This window comes from Colobus angolensis, unplaced genomic scaffold (genome assembly GCF_000951035.1).
Source record: "Colobus angolensis palliatus isolate OR3802 unplaced genomic scaffold, Cang.pa_1.0 Scaffold46, whole genome shotgun sequence".
NCBI classification, from domain to species: domain Eukaryota; kingdom Metazoa; phylum Chordata; class Mammalia; order Primates; family Cercopithecidae; genus Colobus; species Colobus angolensis.
In genome coordinates, this window is record NW_012118043.1 from 4,039,774 (window position 1) to 4,065,437 (window position 25,664).

A 25,664-nucleotide genomic window follows, 5' to 3' on the forward strand; every position below is an offset into this window, starting at 1 on the left:
ACTTGGAGTGCAGTCTCACAGGGTTAACGGAAGAAATTATTACTATATTAGTTGTTTTCACGCTGCTGATAAAGACATATCCAAGACTGGGAAGAAAAAGAGGTTTAATTGGACTTACAGTTCCACATGGCTGGGAAGGCCTCAGAATCATGGTGGGAAGCAAAAGGCACTATTTACATGGCAGCAGCAAGAGAAAATGAGGAAGATGCAAAAGCAGAAACCCCTGATAAAACCATCAGATCTCCTAATTCGTATTCACTACCATGAGAACAGTATGGGGGAACTGCCCCCATGATTCAAATTGTCTCCCACTGGGTCCCTCCCACAACACATGGAAATATGGGAGTACAATTCAAGATGAGATTTGGGTGGGGACACAGCCAAACCATATCAACTACCAAGTACTTTAAATGCTTTGGACAAAAATGAAGCTTAGATCATTTGGACAATGAGAAGAGTTACATAATGGGACACAAGGGTTCAAGTTAAATAAATACTTAAAGAAGAAGGCCGGGCATGGTGGCTCATGCCTGTAATCCCAGCACTTTGGGAGGCTGATGCAGGTAGATCACGAGGTCAGGAGATCAAGACCATCCTGGCTAACACGGTGAAACCTCGTCTCTACTAAAAATACAAAAAAATTAGCCGGCATGGTGTCGGGCGCCTGTAGTCCCAGCTACTGGAGGCTGAGGCAGGAGAATGGCATGAACCTGGGAGGCGGAGCTTGCAGTTAGCTGAGATCACGCCACTGCATTCCAGCCTGGGCAACAGAGCAAGACTCTTGTCTCAAAAAAAAAAAAAAAAAAAAATGAAGAAAGGCTATTTTAATGGTGCAGCTTTAAGAACTTTGTAACCGAAGGAAAGTGACATCTATTGATTATTGTCCAAATTCCATAAAATAATTCCATAAAGTAATTCCCTGTGATAATGTGTCATGAAAGTACTGCTTCTTCATTTTTTAAACATCTTGAATTTACTTCAGGCTTTATGTTTCATTCTATACTTGTGGAAAAGTATTCTGCATATGATTCATTTGTGACATATGTATTTATTTGTAGTTCACATTAAAATTCCAGGTATAATGAATGGTTAATTTCTGTTTTCTTGTTACATTTTGCATTCAGAATTTTGGAGAAAAAAACTTACATGAAATTAGTCAATAAAATTTTCTGAATTATACTCCCATGAAAAGAATTATATGCAAATCAAATGAAATTAAAAATGCAGGCAGTCCAATTACTAGAAATGCTGAAAAATATAACTCTTCATAATTATACCACACATTTAACTACTTTTAATATTATATTTCCCTTTAAAGGTCTTTTTAAATTTTTTTCTTTAAAAATTACAGTGTCTATAAATACATTTTCATTCTATAGACATGAAAAACCCAAAGTCCCTTTTGAATGCATCTCTGTGTGTGTTATGTATTTTAAACAAATTAGATTCATATTATGTATATATATAATTTTGTGTCCTGCTCATTTCCATACCACTATTACTAAAACACTATTTTTTCTTTGTTTGATTATACTTTAAGTTCCGGTATACACGTGCAGAACATGCAGGATTGTTACATAGGTATACATATGCCATGGTGGTTTGCTGCACCCATCAACCCGTCATCTAGGTATTTTTATTTTTTTCTCGAGATGGAGTTTCGCTCTGTTACCCAGGCTGGAATGCAATGGCACATCTCGGCTCACTGCAGCCTCCGCCGGTTCAAGCCATTCTCCTGCCTCAGCCTCCCAAGTAGCTGGGATTACAGGTGCCTGCCACTATGCCCAGCTAATTTTTTGTATTTTTAGTAGAGACGGGCTTTCACTATGTTGGCCAGGCTGGCCTCTAACTCCTGACCTCGTGATCCACCTGCCTCAGCCTCCCAAAATGATGGGATTACAGGTGTGAGCCACTGCGTCCGGCCCCCATCATCTAGGTTTTAAGCCCCGCATGCATTAGGTATTTGTCCTAATGCTCTCCCTCCCCTTTCCCCTCACCCCCTGACAGGCCTGGGTGTGTGATGTTCCACTACCTGTGTCCCTGTGTCCTCACTGTTCAACACCCATTTATGAGTGAGAACATGCAGTGTTTGGTTTTCTGTTCCTGTCAAACACTATTTTTAATGGCACATTTTACTTCATCTTATGGGTGTGTCAATTTTATTTTATTTTATTTTTTTGAGGCAGAGTCTCACTCTGTCGCCCAGGCTGGAGTGCAGTGGCCGGATCTCAGCTCACTGCAAGCTCCGCCTCCCGGGTTTACGCCATTCTCCTGCCTCAGCCTCCCAAGTAGCTGGGACTACAGGCACCCGCCACCTCACCCGGCTAGTTTTTTGTATTTTTTAGTAGAGACGGGGTTTCACCGTGTTAGCCAGGATGGTCTCGATCTCCTGACCTCGTGATCCGCCCATCTCGGCCTCCCAAAGGTGTCAATTTTATTAACCCTTTATTGAACAACTGGGTTGTTTTCTTTGTGCTGTATAAACACTGCTATGATTAGCATTTTGCCACACGACTTTGTGTCTTTCTGATTTTTTCATCAGGATAGGTGGAAAAAGGTGAAATTAGGTCAAAGAATTTTTTGGAAGATTCATATGTAATGCCAAACTGGTTTTAGAAAGATTATACAAATGAATACTTCCTCTAACATTGGATGCAGTTCAATAGTTTCTTGTTTTAAATTGCATTTCTTTATTCTGGGTGAAAAGCTTTTCGTATGTTTACTATTCATCATTATTTTTCTATGAATTGTTCACTCATGTGTCGTTCCCATTTTGCTATTACTATTTCAGTAGCTTTTCAGCTTTCTTCCCTAGAAATCATAATATTCACTTTTGTTTACCATGTACCATATTGTAGTTGTTTGCACACATATTTCCCTAATTTATTTAGGCTTTCCTGAGGACCAACTCCATGCTTTATACTTTTTGTTATATCCTGCGTAACACTGTACAGGTATTAGGTAATTGATAAATATCTGTTGAATAAATGAGTGGATAACTGATAAAAATTCAGCAAGTTATACCAATTGTAAAATAAGAATACATTTACAGTACATCTCAAAGAACATTAAGTACTATGACTTGATAAAGATGAAAACAGTTATATAAAGTGTCTGACTACAGGGATTGCCTTCATCTTTGCATTTATTAAAGCAAACTTGTAAAAAGCCTATTAAGCTTAACACATTTTGGTCTGAATCAGAATTGTGGGGACAGAGCACACTTCATTCAACTTCATGAAACTCTAAATTCTTTGTTTTATATCAGAACAATAACAATATATACATGGCCATTATTTCATTCACCTTCTTCATGTTCCCTCCAAGGGCAGGATAAGGAGGTTTGTTGACATGGCTCCAGTTGACTGGCACTCGGATCATCTCATAGAGCTGAAAGATCACTAAAGCATCTGTGAGATCACTAAAACAGGAAAGAAAAGCAGATAAAAGAGGAGGAAATGTTGGGTACTACCTAATTGTATTAAGTACATTGGAGACAGACTTATATCTTTAAGAACATAAGTCATTTAATCCTTAAAGAATGACAGGACATATCATTTGACCCAGAACTCCCAGTCTAAGAATCTGTCTAAAATGTTTACATAAATATTTACAAAGGTATATATCCAAGGACATTCATTGCCACAGTATTTATAAATTTGGAAACAACTTAACTGCCTGGCAGTAGGGAGCTGTTGAGTAAACTATACTATAAACTCCTTGGCCACCATTAGACATGAGGTAGATCTCTATGTATTGATATGAAAAGCTTTGCAAGACATATCAAACTTTAAAAAACAAATGGCAGAACACTTCATACAATTTGATCTCATTTATTTAAAAAAATTTAGAGTCAAATGTGTTTATATACCTATACATGCTAAGGACAGTTAATAGCAATTACCTCTATCAGGTAAAGAAAGAGGTCAGGAAAAGGGGAGTACAAGAGAGTAAGGGTGGAATGTTTTATTTTATTCTATATACTTACATACTTTCTGGAACTTGTCCAGTAAGAATAAGTTCATGTATTATTTATACATTATTTTTTAACTTAAAAATAATTATAGGAAAATCACAATAGCTACTCAGTAGGCAGCTGTTTGTGTTCAGGAATGAGGGTTAAGAAGAAGGAACTTATGAACAAGTAGGAATTCTCGTAGTAAAAATATTAACTACTTTGGATTCAGAAAAATATGTTCTCCTGAGAAGGTTAATGTATGCCTGTTTAGTCTATTTTTAATGCAGTATGCTAAGGCCATAAAGCAATAGCAACTGATTTTTTAAATTGCTAGCTTTGTGATGTATTACATGACTTTTCTCCTCCAACAGCTTGTCCAGTGAGTTATGTTTCGCTAAGGTTCATATTAAATTACTTTGCATTCTCTGAGCACACACCACATGGCAGTGAAGGCAGCTGGGCCCAGTACTAGGTGCTAGAGGGAGAAAGTCTGATATGAAGGTAATTAAGATCTGAGTAGATTACCTTTAGGCACATGAAACATTCTGTATAAAAAAAGAATCACTAAAGTATTTCTGCAGGTTCTGGAATCTTATCTGTTTCATGTATTTTTCTTCTTTACTTTAAATGAATTCATTCTCATTCCTGTCTAGTATGGTATTATTATTATTTTGCAAATAGAACTGAGGCCCAGAGAGTTTAAATGATTTCCAGAGACTTCAAGATGAGTTCTAGAACCAACTGGTCATAGAAAAACTCTAGGACTAATAGTTCTTGAAATATATTTATAACATTTTAGAGAAGAGAATTTTCTGGGAAAATCTAGCTGTTTTGGTTTGGGCTGGCTATACTATAGGCAGGAACCTAAAAATTCTTGGGGGTGGGTTTAGGAATATGATGCAGACACAATTCTATGGACACATGGTTCCAGTGTCAACTAGATGTCCACCTATTGTTCTTCTGCATCTGATGGTTCTCTAAGATTATGTTAAAGAATTTTCTGAAAGTAACAGTTCTTTTCCCAAGAAAAAATACTGTATGCTCAGAAGCCCTATGCTGGTATTTCTTGAATAAAGATATTCTTCAGATATCTTTAGCTAAAAGGTTTGGTCAATTCTCTTCTCCACTGTCAATGATAGAATCTAGTGTTCCTGATATTTATGAAATAATTACATGAGTATCAACAAATCTTAATCTGCTATTTTTAAGCTTACTCTTTAATTATAGAAAAATACATGTTCATGGTTCAAAAAAAATACAATCATGTTTAAGTTACTAAGATTAAAAGTCTTGGACGCGGTGGCCCACGCCTGTAATCCCAGCACTTTGGGAGGCCAAGGCAGGCAGATCACCTGAGGTCAGGGTTCGCCACCAGCCTGACCAACATGGGAAAACCCCATCTCTACTAAAAATACAAAATTAGCTGGGTGTGGTGGCACATCCCTGTAATCCCAGCTACTCGGGAGGCTGAGGCAGGAGAATCACTCGAACCCGGAGGTTGTGGTGAGCCGAGATCATGCCATTGCACTCCAGCCTGGGCAGTAAAACTCCATCTCAAATAAATAAATAAAATAATAATAATAATAATAATAATAATAAAAGTCTCCTTACTGTTCTCTACTCCTACTACCCAGGCTACATACAGTTTGCTATGTACCTCTCTAGATTTTCTTTTAAAATTCGAATACAAATATCTACACACTCACATTGTACACAAAATGGGATCATACTAGACCTTGTTATTCTTTTCTCTTGACTGTGTATTAGAGACATTCTTTCAAATCAGTCCATAAAAAGTGAACCCCTCCTTGCCTTCAATATTTGTGTTTTAACTTCCCTGCTACTGTAACAGGAGCTCTGGTCTAATCGACGTATATCTCCTCTCATCTAGCTGAAATTTACACACTCTTCAAGAGCTTTACAAATATGGGTCTATCACAATCAAAGCCAGTTACCATAATAAGGTAACACTGGTTTTCAATTTTAAAGAACATTGTGAATAAACACCAAGCAGCAGAAATTACAGCATCATAAATCCTCAGTGAGCCAGTGAACTTGGCCTGTTGTGACATTAATCTTCTTTAAGGAGTTAATCTTAGTTAATCTTCTTTAAGGAGTTTCTTGGGTATGTAAATTATTAATACATTTAGTTAATTAGAACGTTTTTCTAAAAAAAAAAATACAACTAGCTGAAGTTGGCTTCTTTTGCATTTTATTAAGGCAGGCTGGTAGACTGTATAATAAAGAGAGAAGAACGGTTTCCTCTCATCCACACTTAGAAAGACGCATCGTTAGCCCAGGAATTGATTTAGTGAAATATTTTCTTAGCCCTACTAATGCCAATAATGTGTTATCATTTTTAAACAAGAAAGAATGAGATAAGCTACAACAATTATTCAAGGAAAACAAGTTACTTTTACAAATTAGAAAAAATATACACATAAATTATGGAATAATTGAGGTTTTGGCAAAAATAAATGAAAAATGACAATGAAAAACATAATTTATCAGTTATTACTGTTACTCTGTTAAAGTTGAAATTATTTTTATGATCAATAACTATAAAAGGGTAAGGATTATCTTTACTGATTTATGTATATCATCAAAAACATAACTATTATTCCTTTTTTGAATAGTAACTTTCTTTTAAAATCCATTGTATTGCCAATTCCCAGCATCCTGAAACTCTAAAATTTGGCTAAAATTCTTGCGACTTGAGAAAATGTTCCATTTAAACATGCCTACAGTTTGAAACTTGAAAAGTTTGACCCTGACAGTACAGCTGAAGCACAATAAAATATTTACCTGTACAAATGATTAATGTACGGGTTGACTCCCAAGGAATTCATCCAGTTCCGAAATGTTCTCTCTTCCTTGCTCTCTCCTAGAGTAGACACAAGCTCACACTGATGACTCAGGACAAAAGGAACCAGGAACTATATGTTAAACCATTCTAGCAGGTACAAACTGGTCATGGTTTGGTTCTTTAGATACTACAGTTTCTTTAAAGGGAGAAAAAAAGTCTCTTAATGCCAAAGTCCCTTCTTTCCTACTATCTAGGAAGCCTCCATTTGCTTTAAATCTCTTCTTCTAGATTCCCTTTGATGTCTGTGAACTAGTACTGAGCCATGGGTTTCTCTGCCTAGAAATAACAGATACACTTCTGTGGTCTATAATTATGATTAGATGCAAAAGGGATTCACTAAACATTAATAAAAATAAAATTTTTTAGCAGTCAGGGTAACATTAGCACATTAAACACAAATAGAAAAGTTATACCTTTCTCGATTCAGTGTTTCTAAATTTGTACAAATTATGGTTTTACACAGGAAAGTTTCCCAGCACACAAACTACCCTTTACACCGTACAATGAAGGGCAGAGGGGATAACACACAATGAAGGGAATATAACTATTTTACAGGCTTCCTGAGTTAGTTTAGATTGTCATTACTGAAAATACATAAGGAACACAGACCCAATACAGATTGATAAGAGAAAGATACATTTCGTCATAGTAAGTTCCTGGACCTCAAAGATCCACTCAAGGAGATAACTCCTTCAGGTGCTGTTATTTAACCCTACCTCTCTGAGCATTCCCTTCATAACAGTGCTTACATAATCTATAAGGAAAATGTGGGTTATTCCTGCTCACCACAAAGTGAGCAGGAATGTGGGCTGGTTCTACCACTGTCTGCCTTCTAGTCATCTCCTGATGGCTAATAGTCCTAAGTAACTATCATGATTATTTATTCTTCAGCAAAGGTAGTGGACAGTGGAATGGCCTAATTTATATCTTATCACCAGACTCCTGAAAAACTGAAACATTTATACCTCTCATCAATTCTAAGTTATAGACAAGTTGAAGTCACTCTAGATTTTGGCCCATGTGACAATTTGGCACATAAATCTATAATCATCTGTGTCCCAGGGGCTCGTTCGCATAGAGCCATTGCAACAGTCATCTTCACACTGAGTGCCAAAGACAGTATAAACCTGCACACCCAGGACAGGAACTCAAGCCTTGTCAGAGCTAAAGAATTCTGTTATTTGTGCCAACTGTTCAGGAAATAATCTACTCACTGTAGTTTCATGTGGTTTCAATGCCATTATCTAACAGCTTTCCCAGAATCTGCTTTAATTATTGCTCTATTATATAGCCCTATAATTTCTTGCTTAAATTTTGTTCCCTCTGGTCTGCATAAAAGGTAACTGATCAGTCTGAGCAGTTGTATCTGCTACCACCACTTTATAATAAACAGTCTACATGAGAATCTTTTTTTAAGAAGAACCAAGCTAAACTAAATATTTCCAGAATCCATGCCAGCTTTATTTGTAGGAATTATTAAAACAGGTACAAATTAAATCTATGAACTATCCCCCAAGTGACATAAATATAAACATACTATGATCAACAACTTGATGCCTTTGATTTGGATTTACCTCTCAGTTGTTTCTCTATTACTATCTATCATGAAGACATATATATATTTTTTCTAATAGTTACAGAAGTTTTACATTATTTCCATCTAGGAAAATCTAAATGTCTTAAAATTATGAAGATTAACAGTGCCTTATTGGTTTAATCTTTAATTAAAATATCCAAATTCTGTTGAACCTAATGATGCAGTAAGTAATATTTTAAAATAACTAAACTTGTATTTTGATAGAGTTCTGAAACTATCTTCAGGGGTTCATATTTCTTCCTATTGTTCTCAACTGATTATATAATTATTTTAATTTTTGATACCTGGAAAGTAAAACAGATTTTATAAATGAGCATTTATTTACCTAATAACATTTCAAAATGTCTTGGTACATAAATACTCAAAGCTAGAGGCACTATGCATTTGTGCAAGAGCCATGGTAAAGCATTACAAAAATATATGTATTCCAGATTGGAAAATGTCTGGATTACAGACAGCTAAAGCAATCTTCGAGGTAAAATCTTTTTTCCCCCTAGATCTGATATACAATCTCAAGAAGTAAAATCTTAATTGCTGATATACAAGACTGAAAGAACTATAAAACATTCTTTTCATTTGCAGGCTCAATTTGACATCTACAAATAATAATTAAAAAATAGCAATAAAAATAACAACTATCTTAGAAGTAGGCTACTAGGAGGGAAAAAAGGAATTAACATATATTTAACACTCAATAAATGTGCTGTGACACATGAAGTGCTTTCCTCCTCCCTCCCTGACCATTAATAAACACATACTGTATTCTTTCATTCATGATCACATTTAGCTTGCTCTGTAACTCTTCAAATTAAGTTTATTAGTCTTGTTTTATATATGAAAAAAACCAAGGCTCACAGAGGTTATTCAGATTAAATAGTGGAACTAAGATTTGAACGAAGTCTGATAGTTTGTGGCCTATGTACCCTCTGTAACCATAAATGAATTCTAAGATGGTCTTTCTATACAGAGCCCATATATCTGGCTCAATTTGATGTGAAGTTTAATATTTAATTGTGTTTTCTTTAATTCTCTAGAGAGAAAATTCTCTACCAATGAGGACATACTAACATATGAATTTGGGATGTGATAAGATCAAGCTTCAAATTTCATAAGGATATATTAAAACTCAAATTTACAGAGGAAAATAATCCAATGACAGTCAAAGTCAAATACATTTTTGACAGATGTATGAGGACATACATATGTTCTAAATAAAGATGACTGATAAATATTTCCCATGTTATCTTAATAGATAGTAAATAATAATGGAAATATTTAGCAATCCTATTCACACTGAAAAATTCCAAAAGCATGCTGAACACTAGCAAAAGAATTCAAACATGAAAAATAAGAGAGCGAGCAAGTTGGAAAAGATATCTAGCAAGAATTCAGTGACTATAAAAAGCAGATCATTTTTAATATGCCACTCTAAACAATGCCGTCTACTGACAGAGGGATTTTGAAATTTTCCAGACTGATAAAACCTAGCAGTGTTCCTTTTGCTTATTTTTTTTCAAGTTCTAATCTCTTACTCTAAATTTCTCTTTGATGAAAAATCTACATTTTTTGTCTACTTTCCCTCTCAGTTACATATCTACATAGAAAATATAATCTTTTCTTTGGGAGGCCGAGACAGGCAGATCACGAGGTCAGGAGATCGAGACCATCCTGGCTAACACAGTGAAACCCCGTCTGTACTAAAAAATACAAAAAAAACTAGCCGGGCGAGGTGGCGGGCGCCTGTAGTCCCAGCTACTCGGGAGGCTGAGGCAGGAGAATGGCATAAACCCAGGAGGCGGAGCCTGCAGTGAGCTGAGATCCAGCCACTGCATTCCAGCCCGGGCGACAGAGTGAGACTCCGTCTCAAAAAAAAAAAAAGTATATATATATATATATATATATACACACTCTTTATTTTATGGGACCTTCAAGAAGAATGAATTACTCATATTCTTCGAATAATGTATTTGTTAAATCTGAAGCGTCTTTCATTAATCACAAAACTGTAATTATGAGGTGACAAGGACATTGGAACTTTGGTTATGGCAGTCAAGCAGAAAAAGGCCATGAAATTGATTTCTCATTCTATCTCACTGGGAAAGAAGGGAGTAAGTGTGAATTATGTGAGAGGATGAACACTAAGATCATGAATACTGCACATCAGATTCTCCCTACGAAGAAGAATCCCCGCTTTCTCCAAACCAGGGCAACTAGCAAGACAAATCTTAAGATTGGCGCCTTCCTCTGACAACTGCCTCTCCCTTCAACAACTGCCATTACCACTGCCACTGTTTTTACTTTAAGTTCTGATACTAATGTGGGTGTTGGTATGTGTGAGAGTGGGAGAAAAAAGAAAGGCTGGGAAACAAAAAATGAGTAAGAACTGGGTATTAAGAATGTTTTGTCATTATGATTCATATATTGTAAGCTTCAGTGAGGTTCAGTAAATATAAATAGCTAATTGATACAAAATAATATGTTACAGAACCTAAATTAATCCTTTCAAAGATTACTTGTGATAAAAGATACATTTTATCACAGGAGAGGGATAAAGGTTTTACATCAAATCATGAAGTCTACTTCTCAAAATTGAATTCTAATGTGTTTACAACTACAATATCCCATCATTATAGAAGGCAAATTAGGTAGAAATTTTATAAAATCAAAGCTTTGTTCTGCTATTCTAATTAAGTTTTATTTGTGTTTCATTCTATGGGCATATTAAGAGAGAAATAACACAGCATGAACAATGCAAAAAATAAAATATCAACCCAGATGGAAAGAATAAATGGTACTAAAAGAACATTCAGAATGAATATATTTATAGAGTATAGAAAAGTACTAAATACAGTACCTACATTAGGAGGGGTCAAATCTGCATTTCATGAAGCAAAACAGGAAAGTATTATATATTATGAGACAGATAACGATAGACCACACAAAAGACAAATAATGAACACTAATTTTTTCATGTACACTAAAAACATTAAAAAGAGAACAATATTAGAGTCAAACTGGAGCTTTCAAAGGAGAAAAACACCTACAAACAATTATTTTATTCTAACAGATAATTCATTGTCCATGTTGGTGGTAGAGCTGTTATGTGATCATTTATGAGAATCTTTTCAATGTATGATAGTTTTCACTAACCTCTTATGGAGAAATGAAAGATAAGATTTACCCCAGCATTCTCTTTTAACCAAAACCAGCAACCACCTTCCACAATTTGAATTTTTCATTAGATACACACACCTACTACACACACTAAATTGCATTTCCCACCACAGCCCCTGTCTCTGACAGTGAAGTAAGACACTATAACAAGATAAATATAGTAAGTCAATTAAAGAAAGGCAGAAAGAACACACCTTCCAGTAAATTCATATCGATGTCATTATTATTTGGCTTGTGCAGGCATGGGTATGTGTTAAACAAATTAGCTACAAAAGCTAAATTAAGTTTAGGATTGCCTGAAACCACATCTGCAGGAGTAACAAACTGCTTGCAGCCCAGTTTATCTGCTTCTTGAAGCATAAGTCCAGCACGCTTCAGGTCATTTGTCTCCTAAACAATAAAACAAAAAAGGTTACAATTGAAGTTTTAACTGGCACAATTTTTATTGGTATATGTATTTATAAGCAATTACTTTTCCACAAATATATCAAATAATAACTCAAAATAAGATCAAAATGTGTAGTAATTCCAAGTCAACTTACCCATTCCTTTATTTATTTACTTTATTAATTAATTAATTTATTTATTTAGAGACAGAGTCTTGCTCTGTTCCCCAGGCTGGAGTGCAGTGGCGTGATCTTGGCTCACTGCAACCTCTGTCTCTTGGGTTCAAGCGATTCTCCTCCCTCAGCCCCTGAGTAGCTGGGATTATAGATATATGCCACTATGCCCAACTAATTTTTGTATTTTTAGTAGAGACAGGGTTTTGCCATGTTGGCCAGGCTGGTTTCGAACTCCTGATCCAACCACCTCCGCCTCCCAAAGTGCTGGGATTATAGCCATGAGCCACTACACCTGGCCTCCATGCCTTTGAAGTTAAAAGGAAAAAAGTCTGAGTTTCCTTGCTGGGATAACTGACTATTTTACCCTTTTTGCTAAAATACTCAGCAAAATCCTCAAATATTGTATCAGTAAGCTCACAGTGGTCGCACTATACATAACTTATTCAAGGCCAGCTAGTAGAGTGCCCTCTGGATAACAGGCATAGTTATCATACCCACTGTACACTGAGTGAAATTTCCAGAAGGCTCTTCTTGATGAAAAACAAGTTGAAATACATATTTTAAAAATTAAAATCATAGCAAAAAGCACCTTTCACAATTGCAAAACCCTGAAAACAAATGAAACAACCCAAATACCTATGAACAGGAGAGTAGATGAATGAATTTGTATATTCACACAATGACATCCAATATGGGTAACTCTTAGAGATACAAATTCAAAAAGAAGTACTAGAAATTTAAGTATAACATGATAAACTTTAAAGGAAGTTAAAAAGTAAAATGAAGAATTTAATTTTGTAAGGGATATATTTGGATGAAGGGAAACTACATAAAAAGAAAAGCAAAACAACAGTGAACACAAAATTCAAGACTGTGGTTACCACACTGAGCTAAAACAGAGATGGAATAGGGAAGAACTGGACAGAAAATGTAATGTCAAGGTCTTAGTTTTCCTGTTAGATTGTGAGTTCATGATGCTTGTTACAATTTCAAAACAATCACACACAAAAATAAATTTTAAAATGGGTATGCACAGACCCATATGAGTATATCATGACCAAAGATAACCTACCTAATTCTGTGCACCACAGTTGCAAAATAATTAATCATGTAAATGAAATCAGAGAAAGCAACAATTATTAAATTAAACAACAATGAAAAGTTACCAATGTAGACATCAAAAAATGACAATATGTGGCCAGGCGTGGTGGCTCATGCCTGTAATCCCAGCACTTTGGGAGGCCGAGGTGGGCGGATCACTTGAGGTTAGGAGTTTGAAACCAGCCTAGCCAACATGGTGAAACTCCATCTCTACTAAAAATAAAAAAATTAACCAGGTGTGGTGGTGTGCACCTGTAATCCTAGCTACTCAGGAAGCAGTGGTAGGAGAATCACTTGAGCCCAGGAGGCGGAAGTTGCAGTGAGCCAAGATTGTGTCACTGCACTCCAGCCCAGGTGACAGAGCAAGACTCCATCTAAAAAAATATCCAACCAAACAAATAAAGACAATATGTGGACCTTATTTTGGGTCTTAATTCAAATAAACTATGAAAAAAATGGCATTTATGAGGCAAGTAGAAATGTCAACATTGACTAGATATTTTGATGATGTTACAGGTTGTTGTAATTTTTTAAGGTATGATAAGGTATTGTGGTTTTACTTTAAAAGTGTCTTTATCTTTTAGAAATACATATTGAAATATTTATCCATGAAGTAATGTTTAAGATTTGCTTCAAAATAATACAGAAGAGGAGGGAAATAGGGAATAAATAAGATTGACCATGAATTGGCAGATGTTGAAACTGAGGGATGAGTACCTGACAGTTTAGTATACTAAGTCTGTTCTCTTTTGAATATAGTCAAAATTTTCCATAAGTTTAAGTTCCTAATTTTTTAAATTAAAATGATTTGCAAATTTTACAGAGCGTTGCAGTACTGTTTCTGAAATATGTCATTATAATAATGTGAGATATAATTAATTAGTAATGACTCAAGTTGCCTTTAAAACCAAATGTTATGGATACTGTACTTTAAGTGCATGACATATTTTTCATACAGTCTATTATCTGACCAAATTTTAATGTTTAGAATTCAAGCTTGTCCAACCCACGGCCGGTGGGTCACATGCAACTCAGGACAGCTTTGAATGTGGCCCAACACAAATTTGTAAACTTTCTTAAAACATTATTAGATTTTGTTGCAACTTTTTTTTTTTTTTTAGCTCATCAACTATTATTAGTGTTAGTGTATTTTATGTGTGACCCAAGACAATTCTTCTTTGAATGTGGCCCAGGGAAGCCAAAAGACTGGACATCCTGATTTAGATAGAACCATCCCTGGTATTTATAACTTATGCTAAAAGAATGAGATTCCTAGGAAGTGTGTTTGGTAGGTCAGAATCTGTTATCAGTCCTTCCTAGGAACACCATAAATACTAGGAATATCTATATTTATTTTGTATATTTCTAAATATAAGCTGCTAAAACTGATAATTGATTGCTTAAAAATCTAACAACAGGTTGTTGCTTCCTTTCCTGGCATATGTTGACAGTCACAAGAGCACCCTGGTGAGTTCCAATTGCCTTGCACCAGGGAAACGTGAATGTAGGGCTGATTTCACAAATATTCAAGGTCACAATTATGCAGTTCTCTTTCTTCTGTCATGACAGCCAGTTGGCTTGACATGGAGGTTTGGAGTCTGGGCCATGGAAAAAACTTCCATAGAGCAAAGCACCAAATTTTAATGGAGAGCTGAGGGCTCTACTGGGGAATACTGCCTGTAAAGAACTGTACTCTAAATTTGACTGTACCTCCTACTCAAATTCAAATTCATAGTCAGAAAGTAGAACAGTGGTTACCAGGGCCTGGGGGAAGGGGAAAATGAGGAGTTTTTGTTTAATGAGTACAGAATTTCCCTACAGGATGATGAAAAGTTTGCAGAGATGAATAATGGTGATAGCTGCACAACAATGCAAATGTACTGAATGCCACTGAACTGAACACTGAAAATGATAAAAATGGTAAATTTCCTATGTCTATTTTACCAAAATATATTTTAAGAGTTAAAAATTGCACTCACATTAATTCCTGAAAGGTCAATGGCAATGGCAGGTCCATCTTCCCCACCTTTAGGGGCAATCTGATTAAGCAGATGGAAATAGGCTCTCGAGTCCTTCAAGGAAAGATACGAAATAGCATTTTTAAAATGAATAAAATCATCATTGAATTTAGGGAAAACAAGTGCTCAAACTGAAGAAATTGCCTCTATCTCAAAGAATGGAATAACTTTAATAATACAGAATTACTTGTAGGTTCCTGAATGTACCATGCTGTTTCACACCTCATAGTTTATAGCAATCCTGTTTCCTGCACCTGGATACCCTCCCTTACTTTTCCATCTGTTTACACACCCAAGCATCAACATCAGTTAAGATTCAGGTCAAGTATTATCTCCTGGAAGCTTCCCTGGATTCTCTAGGATGAACTAAGAACACTCCTCTGTAGTGCACAGCACCCCCTGCCTACCTCAATAAGTAAACAGTGATCACACTATTAAATCATCCAATGTCATTGTCTCCAAAGATGGATATCATAGTTCTTCCCCATACACACATTAACTCTTCCCATCAAAAGGCAGAAGCTATTTCCTGTCTTCTTTAATTTGGACGGGCCTTATGATTCACTTTGACTAGGAGAATGCTGTGAAAGTGATGTTCTGGGGCTTCCAAGCCCAAATCTTAATAGCTTCTGCTTCCTCTGTCTTAAAGTTAACCTCTACATAAGAAGTCCAACTATCTGAGACTATCATGCTGTGAGGAAGCCTGAGCTCACCATGTAGAGAGGCCTTGTGGAGGAGCACTGAGGCACCAGACATGTGATTGAGGCCTTTGTGTACTTTCCAGATGAGCCCAACTGACAGCTGAATGTAACTAAGTTAGTAATCCCAGCCAAAACCGTGCGAAGCAGAAGAACCACCCAGCCAAGATGCATCAACCCGCAAAATGATGAGAAATAATCATTATAAGCAAATTTTGCATAGTTTGCTATATAGCAACAGATAACTGAAATATCCTTCTGGTACATGTTTGTCTCTGAGTAGAACTGGCAAGCTTCTCAAGAGCTGAGTCTTTGCATCCCCTGGGCATAATGCCCTTTAGGAAGAGCTGAATAAATGTTTGATTAGCTGAATTTTAAGAGATTTCAGAATGAAAGCAGAGAAATAAAATGTCACTTCAAATTGAGAGACTGTCCTCTAGGCCATTATGGAAAAAGATAACCTGACCGAAGGTTAGCTAGCTAAAGAGGGAACATGAATTAGAGCCAGCACTGATTACTCTGGGGGCAGGGGGCAGGGCAGGGGAGGACATAAAGAAACAGAAGAAAGTCACAGCACCCTGGCTTGGCAGTGCCCATCCAGGCAGTAAGCAAGGGAAAGTTGTCGTTAGACAGAAATGCCTGTTACAGTCTCCTTGACAAGATTCTCCCAGTAGAGAGGGAAGTGTTTTAAGCTACCCTGGTTAAGGCACATACCTTAAGATCCCTTTGTTTACTGATTCCCTGTGCCCTCAGATAATCTGATTTCCTGTTAGCTGGTTATTGACAAAGTGGGAGTAAGAGTGTTAAACCAGTAAACAGATACAATTATTAGTCCAAATGAACAGACTGACATCCTCATTATAATCTAGCAGATCTATGGCATATAAAATGAGAAAGTGTGTTTTAATCTGTTGAGGTTAACATCTCTTTCCTCTCATAGCCAGTTGTAGTTCTTATTAAAAGCCAATGTATCTGGTTTTTAGAAAATATATATTTTGTGAATGTAATTGGGGGATCTACTTCACACAGTAATGCAAATTTTCATTTTCTGTACCAAGTGTTCTTGTGAACTGAATTCAAATTTAAGTCTGAACCCCTTTTATTTTTACACTCCACATCCTTTATTTCATGTCACAAATTTGAACATGTAAGTATAAACCTTAATGTCTTGGCTGAAGTTGCTGATGGTACGCCATCCTGCGTTGGTCAGATGGTAGTTCACCCATCGCAGCAGTAATTCCTCAGGAGAAAGCTTCATCAGCTCCTCTAGTTCCTCACCTTCATTTAACAATGCAATCAGAGCTGAGGGCAAAACAGTGAAATGTAAATTCTTCCCATAGCGAGTACATGGAATGAACAGCAGATATTTCTAATGATCTTACCTTCATTCCTGGAAATCTCAATATCAGCAAAAAGGCCAACTTTGATTATCTGCCAGAGAAGTCCCAAGACCAAGTGAGGTTTTCCTTCTTTGAGATCTGATGCACCAATGTTGACCACTGTACAACCAATGGCCGAGGCAGAATTCAGGGCTAGGTTTAAATTTTCCTGAATTGCCAAAAAAAAAAAAAAAAAAAGGTACACATGAGGAAGTACTTTCTAAGGTCTTATCTATAAAAATTATCTATAAGAAACAATGAACTGCCAAATTTCAGATTTATAAACATAATATTTATACAACGAAAATACTACTACTCAAAAAAAATCACATGGTTTTAACTGTTACTTTATATGCCAATGACTTTCAACAAATCCCTATTTCCACCCAGACCTCCTCTGAATCCCCACTCTAAGCTCTGTATCTATATATGTACTTGGTTATGTCTACCTGGATGTTCTGCCAATACCTCAAACTCAACATGATATTTCTGTAAAGTGCTCATTTGGAAGTATTTCTTTAAAAAATTATGTACAATTAGGTTTTAAGAGAATTTTAAAGTAACTCTTAAGATGGATTTTACAAATGAGGAAACCACAGCACTGACAGGTTCCACAGTGGAAAGGCTGGGGTCTGATCCCAGTGGTCTCCAGAGCCCATCCTCTTTTTTTTTTTTTTTTTTTAGACAGAGTCTCACTCTGTCACACAGGCTGGAGTGCAGTGGCAATATCTCGGCTCACCGCAAGCTGCGCCTCCCGGGTTCACGCCATTCTCCTGCCTCAGCCTCCCAAGTAGCTGGGACTACAGGTGACCGTCACCACACCCGGCTAATTTTTTGTGTTTTTAGTAGAGACGGGGTTTCACCATGTTAGCCAGGATAATCTCCTGACCTCGTGATCTGCCTGCCATGGCCTCCCAAAGTGTTGGGATTACAGGCATGAGCCACCGCACCCGGCCCAGAGCCCATCCTCTTAATCGCCATGCATTACTGCCATTCTCGTATTGTAGCAGTAATAGCGACAATTTAATGTGCTGGTCACAACAGCAGCAAAGCACAGAGGTTCTCAAAGCATAGAGAATATTTCAGTGGCTTCCTCCTACAGTGTGCTGAAGTGATTTATTGAGCTCCAAGTAAATAAATGGCTGTATCTTTGGGGGATCATCTGGGGTGATTGAAATAAGCATTTTGAATTATTTTTGTAGTAGTATTAAGCAATGTTCATTTAAATATAGTTCTCCCAAAAGAAGCAGAACCAGAGAAACCTTCAATATTTTTATAACCTCATAATTCACTACAAATAAACATAAACATGGAAACATTAACAGCAAATTGCAAATACTTTGTGGAAATCTAAGATTTTTAATAACTTCAGGTGTTTTTAATTAACATTCCTGATTCAGATGTTTTTTTAAGTTACCATAAATCAAATCTATGCAACTTTCAAGAGACAACTGCTGCTGACTTAGGCATGACCACTAATATTATTCTCTTTGCTTCCAAGAGCATAAATGATGTTTGCTCCAGTTGTGATTCCCCAGCATGCATCAGCAGGGGAAAGAACTGGACTGAAAATGAAGCCAATAATAGTGTTAATCTCACAATAACCCATTTCATATGCAATTGACAGCATGTACTGTGGGCCAAAAGAAGTGTATAATTTCGCTAAATTGATTGCAATACTAGTAAGAACCAAAACCTACCACTACTCTCAGCCTGGACAATAACAAACAAAACCATGCCTATATTATATGACCTGTAATGCCTACATTAATATGACCTGGTGTGCTATCCTCTTGTCTTCACTGGCATGACTTTATTCTCTGTCTTCATTAGCATAATCTTATTCTTCCAGGAGTCTTGAACCTAGGCAAAAATTTTTCACTGCAGGCACTACCTAAAAGACCCATTCACTCTTCAATGAAAACATCAGTGACAGTTTATACTCTAAGAATCTTTGACCTCTTCACCTTAAAATCCTCCCCTTGCTATTTCCACCAGTCTTGGGCTGGTGCATTGAGAACCTTGCCCAATCTGGATCAGAGCCCTCTCGCCCTCTCTCATATTGAAAGACCTGCCCTAAACCACAGTTCCAATTCTCAGATGCTACCCTCACTTTCCCAGCACCAAGACGATAACAAAGCTTTGCAAGTATTTTCTCTTACTGCATTAAACAATTAACTCAGCTTTGTCTTATCAACAGGTTGTGTTGGTCATATAGGAGAAAAACTGCTTTTGATGTTAATTTTATTCAAAGATGTTTGCTTTATAAGCATATCAAATGTCTTACAAGTAATTTGGCTTTAAAAAATAGGTAGAAAATAAGGAGTTGCAACATGTTTCTTTCAAGTAAATGGTAGTTTCTACTTGATAAATACAACATTATTGCCCTACCAGTTAGTAGGGAATGGAGTGGCCACACTAAGCTACTTCTAAACATCTTAAGAACAAGAAGTAACAGGAGAACCCCATGGAGAAGTTGCTATACAATTCTTACCATGGACAACTGCTCTGAATGCCCAGCCTTCCTGAAGAATTGTGTTGATGCGGAAAGATAGAGACAGTAGGGAACCACAAACAACTGGGACACAAGAGAGGCGGCCCCGCCTTCTATAGGGCAGTGGTACATGGTTAGGCTTGGACTGTCTAACAGGTTCCCTCATTTCCTGTTATCTTTGAGAAGTACAGAATTGGATGTTGACTACATGGCTTTCTTGTTCCCTGCTTGCTAACAGGTCAATAATGTTGCATATCACTAATACAAATTACCATTCTTGAAGAAGCCTATTTCCAGTTGCAATTGCCAGATTATTTTTCACATGTTGTACTGGAATCTTCATTTAATATCCATGACTATTGAAAATATTCACATCTATCTTATTTATAGGATACATACATGACCATTTTTTTTGCCACTGAATCTGAAATACGGCATTTCTTACTATTGTATACATTTATTGCTTGGTTTTACTTTCAATATTTATATTTAGTGCATTAAAGAAAATAAAGAAAAAATATTCTGTAAGTATTTTGTGGTAGCCACAGAGTGGATCTGAGGGGCTATCATGCAGTTTTATTTTTAGAGATAGCATACTTCCAATATATGCAGGCGGTAATAGTCTATAGAAGACTAGCTTTCTATAGAAGACTCAATAATTTTAGCGATATCAAGGATTGCACTTGCCAAATGAAGGACACAGATTAGCAGTAGCCTAATTTTAATAGCTACTATTGTGACCACACCTTAAATAGTTGCTATTACTACCACCGCATGAGAGTGGCAGTATAACACAGTGATTAAGAAATGAGCTCTGGCACTAGACCACTGGGATCATATCCTGGCTCTGCCTCTGTATAACCTGTCAGTGCCTCAGTTTCCTCATCTACAAAATAATAGTATATACCTTATTATAAAGTTGCTGGGAGGATAATTTACATAGTGTGTTTAGATCAGTGACTGATACCCAGTAAATACTCAGTAAATATTAATATCCACTCATTGTTCTAGAGATTTTGAGGGGGAAAGTGTGGTATGTATAAATACCTGGACTTTTACAAGATCTGTATGGAGAAGCCAACTACAGAACAATTTAGTACAAAAAGAATAATTTAAAATTTTGTGAAATGATAAACCTGCAGTGTTATTTTTCAACCACCCAATAAGGGAACTGGCATCAAGCAAGTGCTCATTAATAAATAACTCAATAATTACAATAATATAAACTGAATACTACAGCTTAAGTGCATCCAAAGTACCCTGAATCTTCATTGCATTCATTACAAAATCCAACTGAATTTTTATTTAATAAAAATCCAGTTTTGGCCAGGCATGGTGGCTCATGCCTATAATTCCAGCACTTTGGGAGGCTGAAGTGGGAGGATCACTTGAGGCCACGAGTTCAACACCAGACTGAGCAACATAGCAAGACCCCATCTCCACAAAAACTTTAAAAAATTAGCATGGCATAGTGGTACATGCTTATAGCCCTAACAACTCAAGAAGCTGAGGTTGGAGGATCACTTGCTCCCAGGAGTTTGAGGTTACAGTGAGCTATACTGGGGGGTATAGCAAGACCCTCGTCTCTTAAAAACAAAAACAAAAAACAAACAAACAGTTTTTATAGGAGAACAACATTACATTAAATCAAAGGTTTTATCTGGGTCCAAGCATTCATTAATAAAGGCCTTACATTTTTCAGCATAGTAACATGATTATAAGCAAAGGGCAAATACTTACAGAAACAGTGAATGGCGTGAGCTTTTTCTTATTGATGGCTCTTTCATCAATTGTATCTGGTTCAGATAAGTTGATCATTTTGCTAAAGAGAAAATGAGAATAATTTAGTTTAATACTCGAAGAAATTTTTTTAGTTTATTATTGCAAACAGCCAAAATAGATAAATTTTGAAAATAACAATTCATTACCTTAAAATATTAAACAGTAAGCCAGGCATGGTGGCATGTGCATATAATCTCAGCTACTTGGGAGGCTGAGCCCAAGAGTTTGAGGCCAGCCTATGCAAAACAGAGAGACCTCATCTCAAGAAATAATAATAATAATTAAACTGTAATTCATGCCAGGAACTTAATTCTTAAAATCCAAGAAATATTGCCATTCCTAAAACAAATCCATCACTCACTGCAAGAGTAATCTTAGCATTTCTCCTAATTTTTTTAGTCACCCTGAATTTTCTTTCTTTTTTTTTTTTTTTTTCTGAGATGTAGTCTACCTCTGTCACCCAGGCTGGAGTGCAGTGGTGCGATCTCAGCTCACTGCAACCTCCACCTCCTGGGTTCAAGTGATACTCCTGCCTCAGCCTCCCAAGTAGCTGGGATTACAGGTGTGTGCCATCTCTCAGAGCTAATTTTTGTATTTTTAGTAGAGATGGGGTTTCACCATGTTAGCCAGGCTGGTCTCAAATTCCTGACCTCAAATGATCCTCCTGCCTCAGCCTCCCAAAGTGCTGAGATTACAGGCGTGAGCCACCATGCCCAGCCATCACCCTGAATTTTCTTTATGTTAGTTTTGTCTTTATTTCACTTAATGGTCATCAGCATTCAACAGCCTAAAACACAAAGAAATTCTCCAAGAAGCCAAGTTTCATAAAGTAGTATCAACACTGTTAAAATTACTGTTGTTGCAGAAAGATACGAAGCCAGAGATTTCATCTAAGACCAATAATTTAGACATTTTCAGAGAAATTAATATAAATTTTGTCTCTATAGAATTTTACCTTTTAAAACAATATTAGGAAAATACCCATTCAGTTCAGAATAGGAATTTCTCTGAAGGTCAAAGAAACATAAGAATTGCAGGTGGAGGTCAAGGTATATTTTATATTTAATGTCCTAAAATCTAATATCCTGTACTTACAGGTAAGGTTTTGTTTTCCTTTTTAAGTAAAAACATCCAAAAAAACACTGAAGGAAATGTGTTAGAATGTTAGTAAGTCATTTATGGATGGTAAAGATATTTGTGATGGTTATTTTCTACTTTGTAAATCTTCTGTACTTTTTATAAACTAAAGAAAAGATCTCTGCTTTGTCCAAAGGAGTATGCTGGGACTGTGGTACACACGACGACAACAAAGACATTCCCTCAGAGAGTTTACAATATAGGGAGAAAAAATAGAATGCAAAGAGCCAAGGATAACACAAGGCTGAATCAAAACATTATTTTCATTTAGGTACGAATAAGGAATATCTTCCCTTTGCATCGCCTCATGTTCCTGTTCCAGTCAATAATCAATACTCTCTTACTGGAAAAAGAAAAGAGAAACCCTGTGAATATTTAAAACTGTATCAGACAAATAAAAGATTCCTGGCAATTATTATAGTGATATACGTAAAAGACAACATAAAAACAAGGGACTGTATTTGAAAGAAAGTTTTGGAAATTTTCCAAAGATACACAGTAGTTCATTTTCTATGCAATATAAATTCTCCAGGACCTAAGTAGCTACTGATTCCAAAAGACAATGGACGGCTGAATCGTAGTTTTCATGGAATGCTCATCAATGTAATCAGGAAGAACACAGCTTCCTTAACCAGAAGATGAACTCACCAAAGAAGGATGCCATCTGCAAGTGATTTGAAAAGACTATCATCATTGGGATTCATGGGTATGAGATGCTTACAGTCAGGGTCATTCTCCAGGGCTTTGTTTATCCAGTTAACAAAAGCCACTTTTTCTTCCTCTGAAAGGAGAAAATCTTCGTAGGCAAATCTCATTTCAAACTTTATTGCACTACAAAAACATACTTGTTAATTTCTGCTCAAAGATAATAATCGACCATTATTAAAAATCTACTAAAACACAAAAGGGTTTAAGAAAAGATGAAAGGGGGCTGGATGTGGTGGCTCAGGCCTGTAATCCCAGCACTTCCCAAAGCAATTCCGAGGCGGGCGGATCACTTGAGGTCAGGAACTCGAGACCAGCCTGAGCAACATGGAGAAATCCCGTCTCTATTGAAAATACAAAAATTAGCCAGGCACAATGGCACATGCCCGTAGTCCAGCTACTCGGGAGGCTGAGGCTTCAGAATATCTTGAACCAGGAGGTGGAGGTTGCAGTGAGCGGAGATCATGCCACTGCACTCCAGCCTAAGCCACAAAGAGACCCTTTCAAAAGAAAAAAAGGTGGGCGGGAGGGGCGCGGTGGCTCATGCCTGTAATCCCAGCACTTTGGGAGGCCAAGACGGGCAGATCACGAGGTGAAGAGATCAAGACCATCCTGGCCAACATGGTGAAACCCCATCTCTACTAAATATACAAAAATAAATTAGCTGGGCATGGTGACGTGTTCCTGTAATCCCAGCTACTTGGGAGGCTGAGGCAGCAGAATGACGTGAATCCGGGAGGCGGAGCTTGCAGTGAGCCAAGATCGCGCCACTGCACTCTCCAACCTGGCAATAGACCAAGGCTCTGTCTAAAAAAAAAAAAAAAAAAAAGAAGAAATGACAGGACAGGGGAGGGGAATTCATTCCACATTTCCACCTGATATATTAGGAGAGATGAAGGTATATATCTTAAATGAGCACAATATATATTTGGTTTGATTCAAAAATATTTCCAAATATGTATTGCTTCTGAAAGCTAATGAATCAGAAACAGACCATCAGAGGTCAAATATGTATATGTAATTAAATAAGGAAAGAAATACAAGAAACAAAGACCATGGCAATGAAACCCATCCTCTCCAAAAAGATTAGAGAGCTGTGATTTTTAGCTTACAACAGAAATACTGAATTCAGTCAAGAGTTATTCAAATGAATAAAACAGCTCAATTTCCATGGAACTTTTACTATTAAAAAATTGACACCGATTGGCTGGGTGTGGTGGCTCATGCCTGTAATCCCCACACTTTGGGAGGCTGAGGCGGGCGGATCACCTGAGGTCAGGAGTTTGAGACCAGCCTGGCCAACATGGCAAAACCCCATCTCTACTAAAAAATGCAAAAATTAGCCAGGTGTGGTGGTAGGCACCTGCAATCCCAGCTACTCTGGAGGCTGAGGCAGGAGAATTGCTTGAACCTGGGAGATGGAAGTTGTAGTGAGCCGAAATCACACCACTGCACTCCAGCTTAGGTGACAGAGCGAGACTCTGTCTCAAACAACAAACAAACAGACAAACAAACAAACTGACACAAATCTAGACACCAGCACTATCCTTGGCCATCTTCATCCACCAACTTCTCAACACATGGCTTCTAGTATGGGTACATTGATCTTAAGTAGAAAATTTTGTTGGGTTATGCAGTAGGGAAAATAGGAAGGAACTTAAAGTAGAAACATTGTACAGCTTTATTATTATTCTGTAGATATAAAACTCATTTAAGAGTATAAATCCTTAAAGTAAATAATCCCCATTTCCATCAGAGGGTAGCACATAATGACTTGGCCTTCTCCATTGTTGCCCCAGTTCCTAGAATTAGGTAATTTTCCCAAGGGAATATTTTGCAGGTACCCCCAAAATTTAATCCATACATACACACACAAGCCAACAAAAACACAAATATGTACTAATATTTCCTCTTTGTACATATAATAATCTGCCTTATCTTCTCGCCTCTTCATACATACCTCCTTAAAAGGATTTGGAGTCTAGGTATTCAGAGATCACTAAAATACTGTACCTGCCATTGAGGAACTTTTTAGTGTAATTATAAAACAAATATACAAAGAAATGTGATATAAGGGAAATACACACACCACCAGAAATATATATGCAATGTTTTCAGAATTTAAAAAAAGAAGCAATCGGCCGGGCGCGGTGCCTCAAGCCTGTAATCCCAGCACTTTGGGAGGCCGAGAC

General features: G+C 36.8%; 1 protein-coding gene across 3 annotated transcripts in view; it reads right to left on the bottom strand.

The window, feature by feature from the left end:
* The window catches only part of PLS1 (plastin 1), a 112,991-nt gene that overhangs the window by 12,620 nt on the left and 74,707 nt on the right, over positions 1–25,664 (bottom strand). For all 3 annotated transcript variants that reach the window (XM_011958080.1, XM_011958082.1, XM_011958081.1), the window contains 8 exons: positions 23,416–23,548; positions 21,589–21,670; positions 17,358–17,523; positions 17,135–17,277; positions 15,239–15,331; positions 11,790–11,985; positions 6,764–6,842; positions 3,307–3,421 (listed from right to left, as the gene is read on the bottom strand). In XM_011958080.1, coding sequence (XP_011813470.1) covers positions 3,307–3,421; positions 6,764–6,842; positions 11,790–11,985; positions 15,239–15,331; positions 17,135–17,277; positions 17,358–17,523; positions 21,589–21,670; positions 23,416–23,548 — 1,007 coding nt within the window. The remainder of the gene's footprint in view (positions 1–3,306; positions 3,422–6,763; positions 6,843–11,789; positions 11,986–15,238; positions 15,332–17,134; positions 17,278–17,357; positions 17,524–21,588; positions 21,671–23,415; positions 23,549–25,664) is intronic.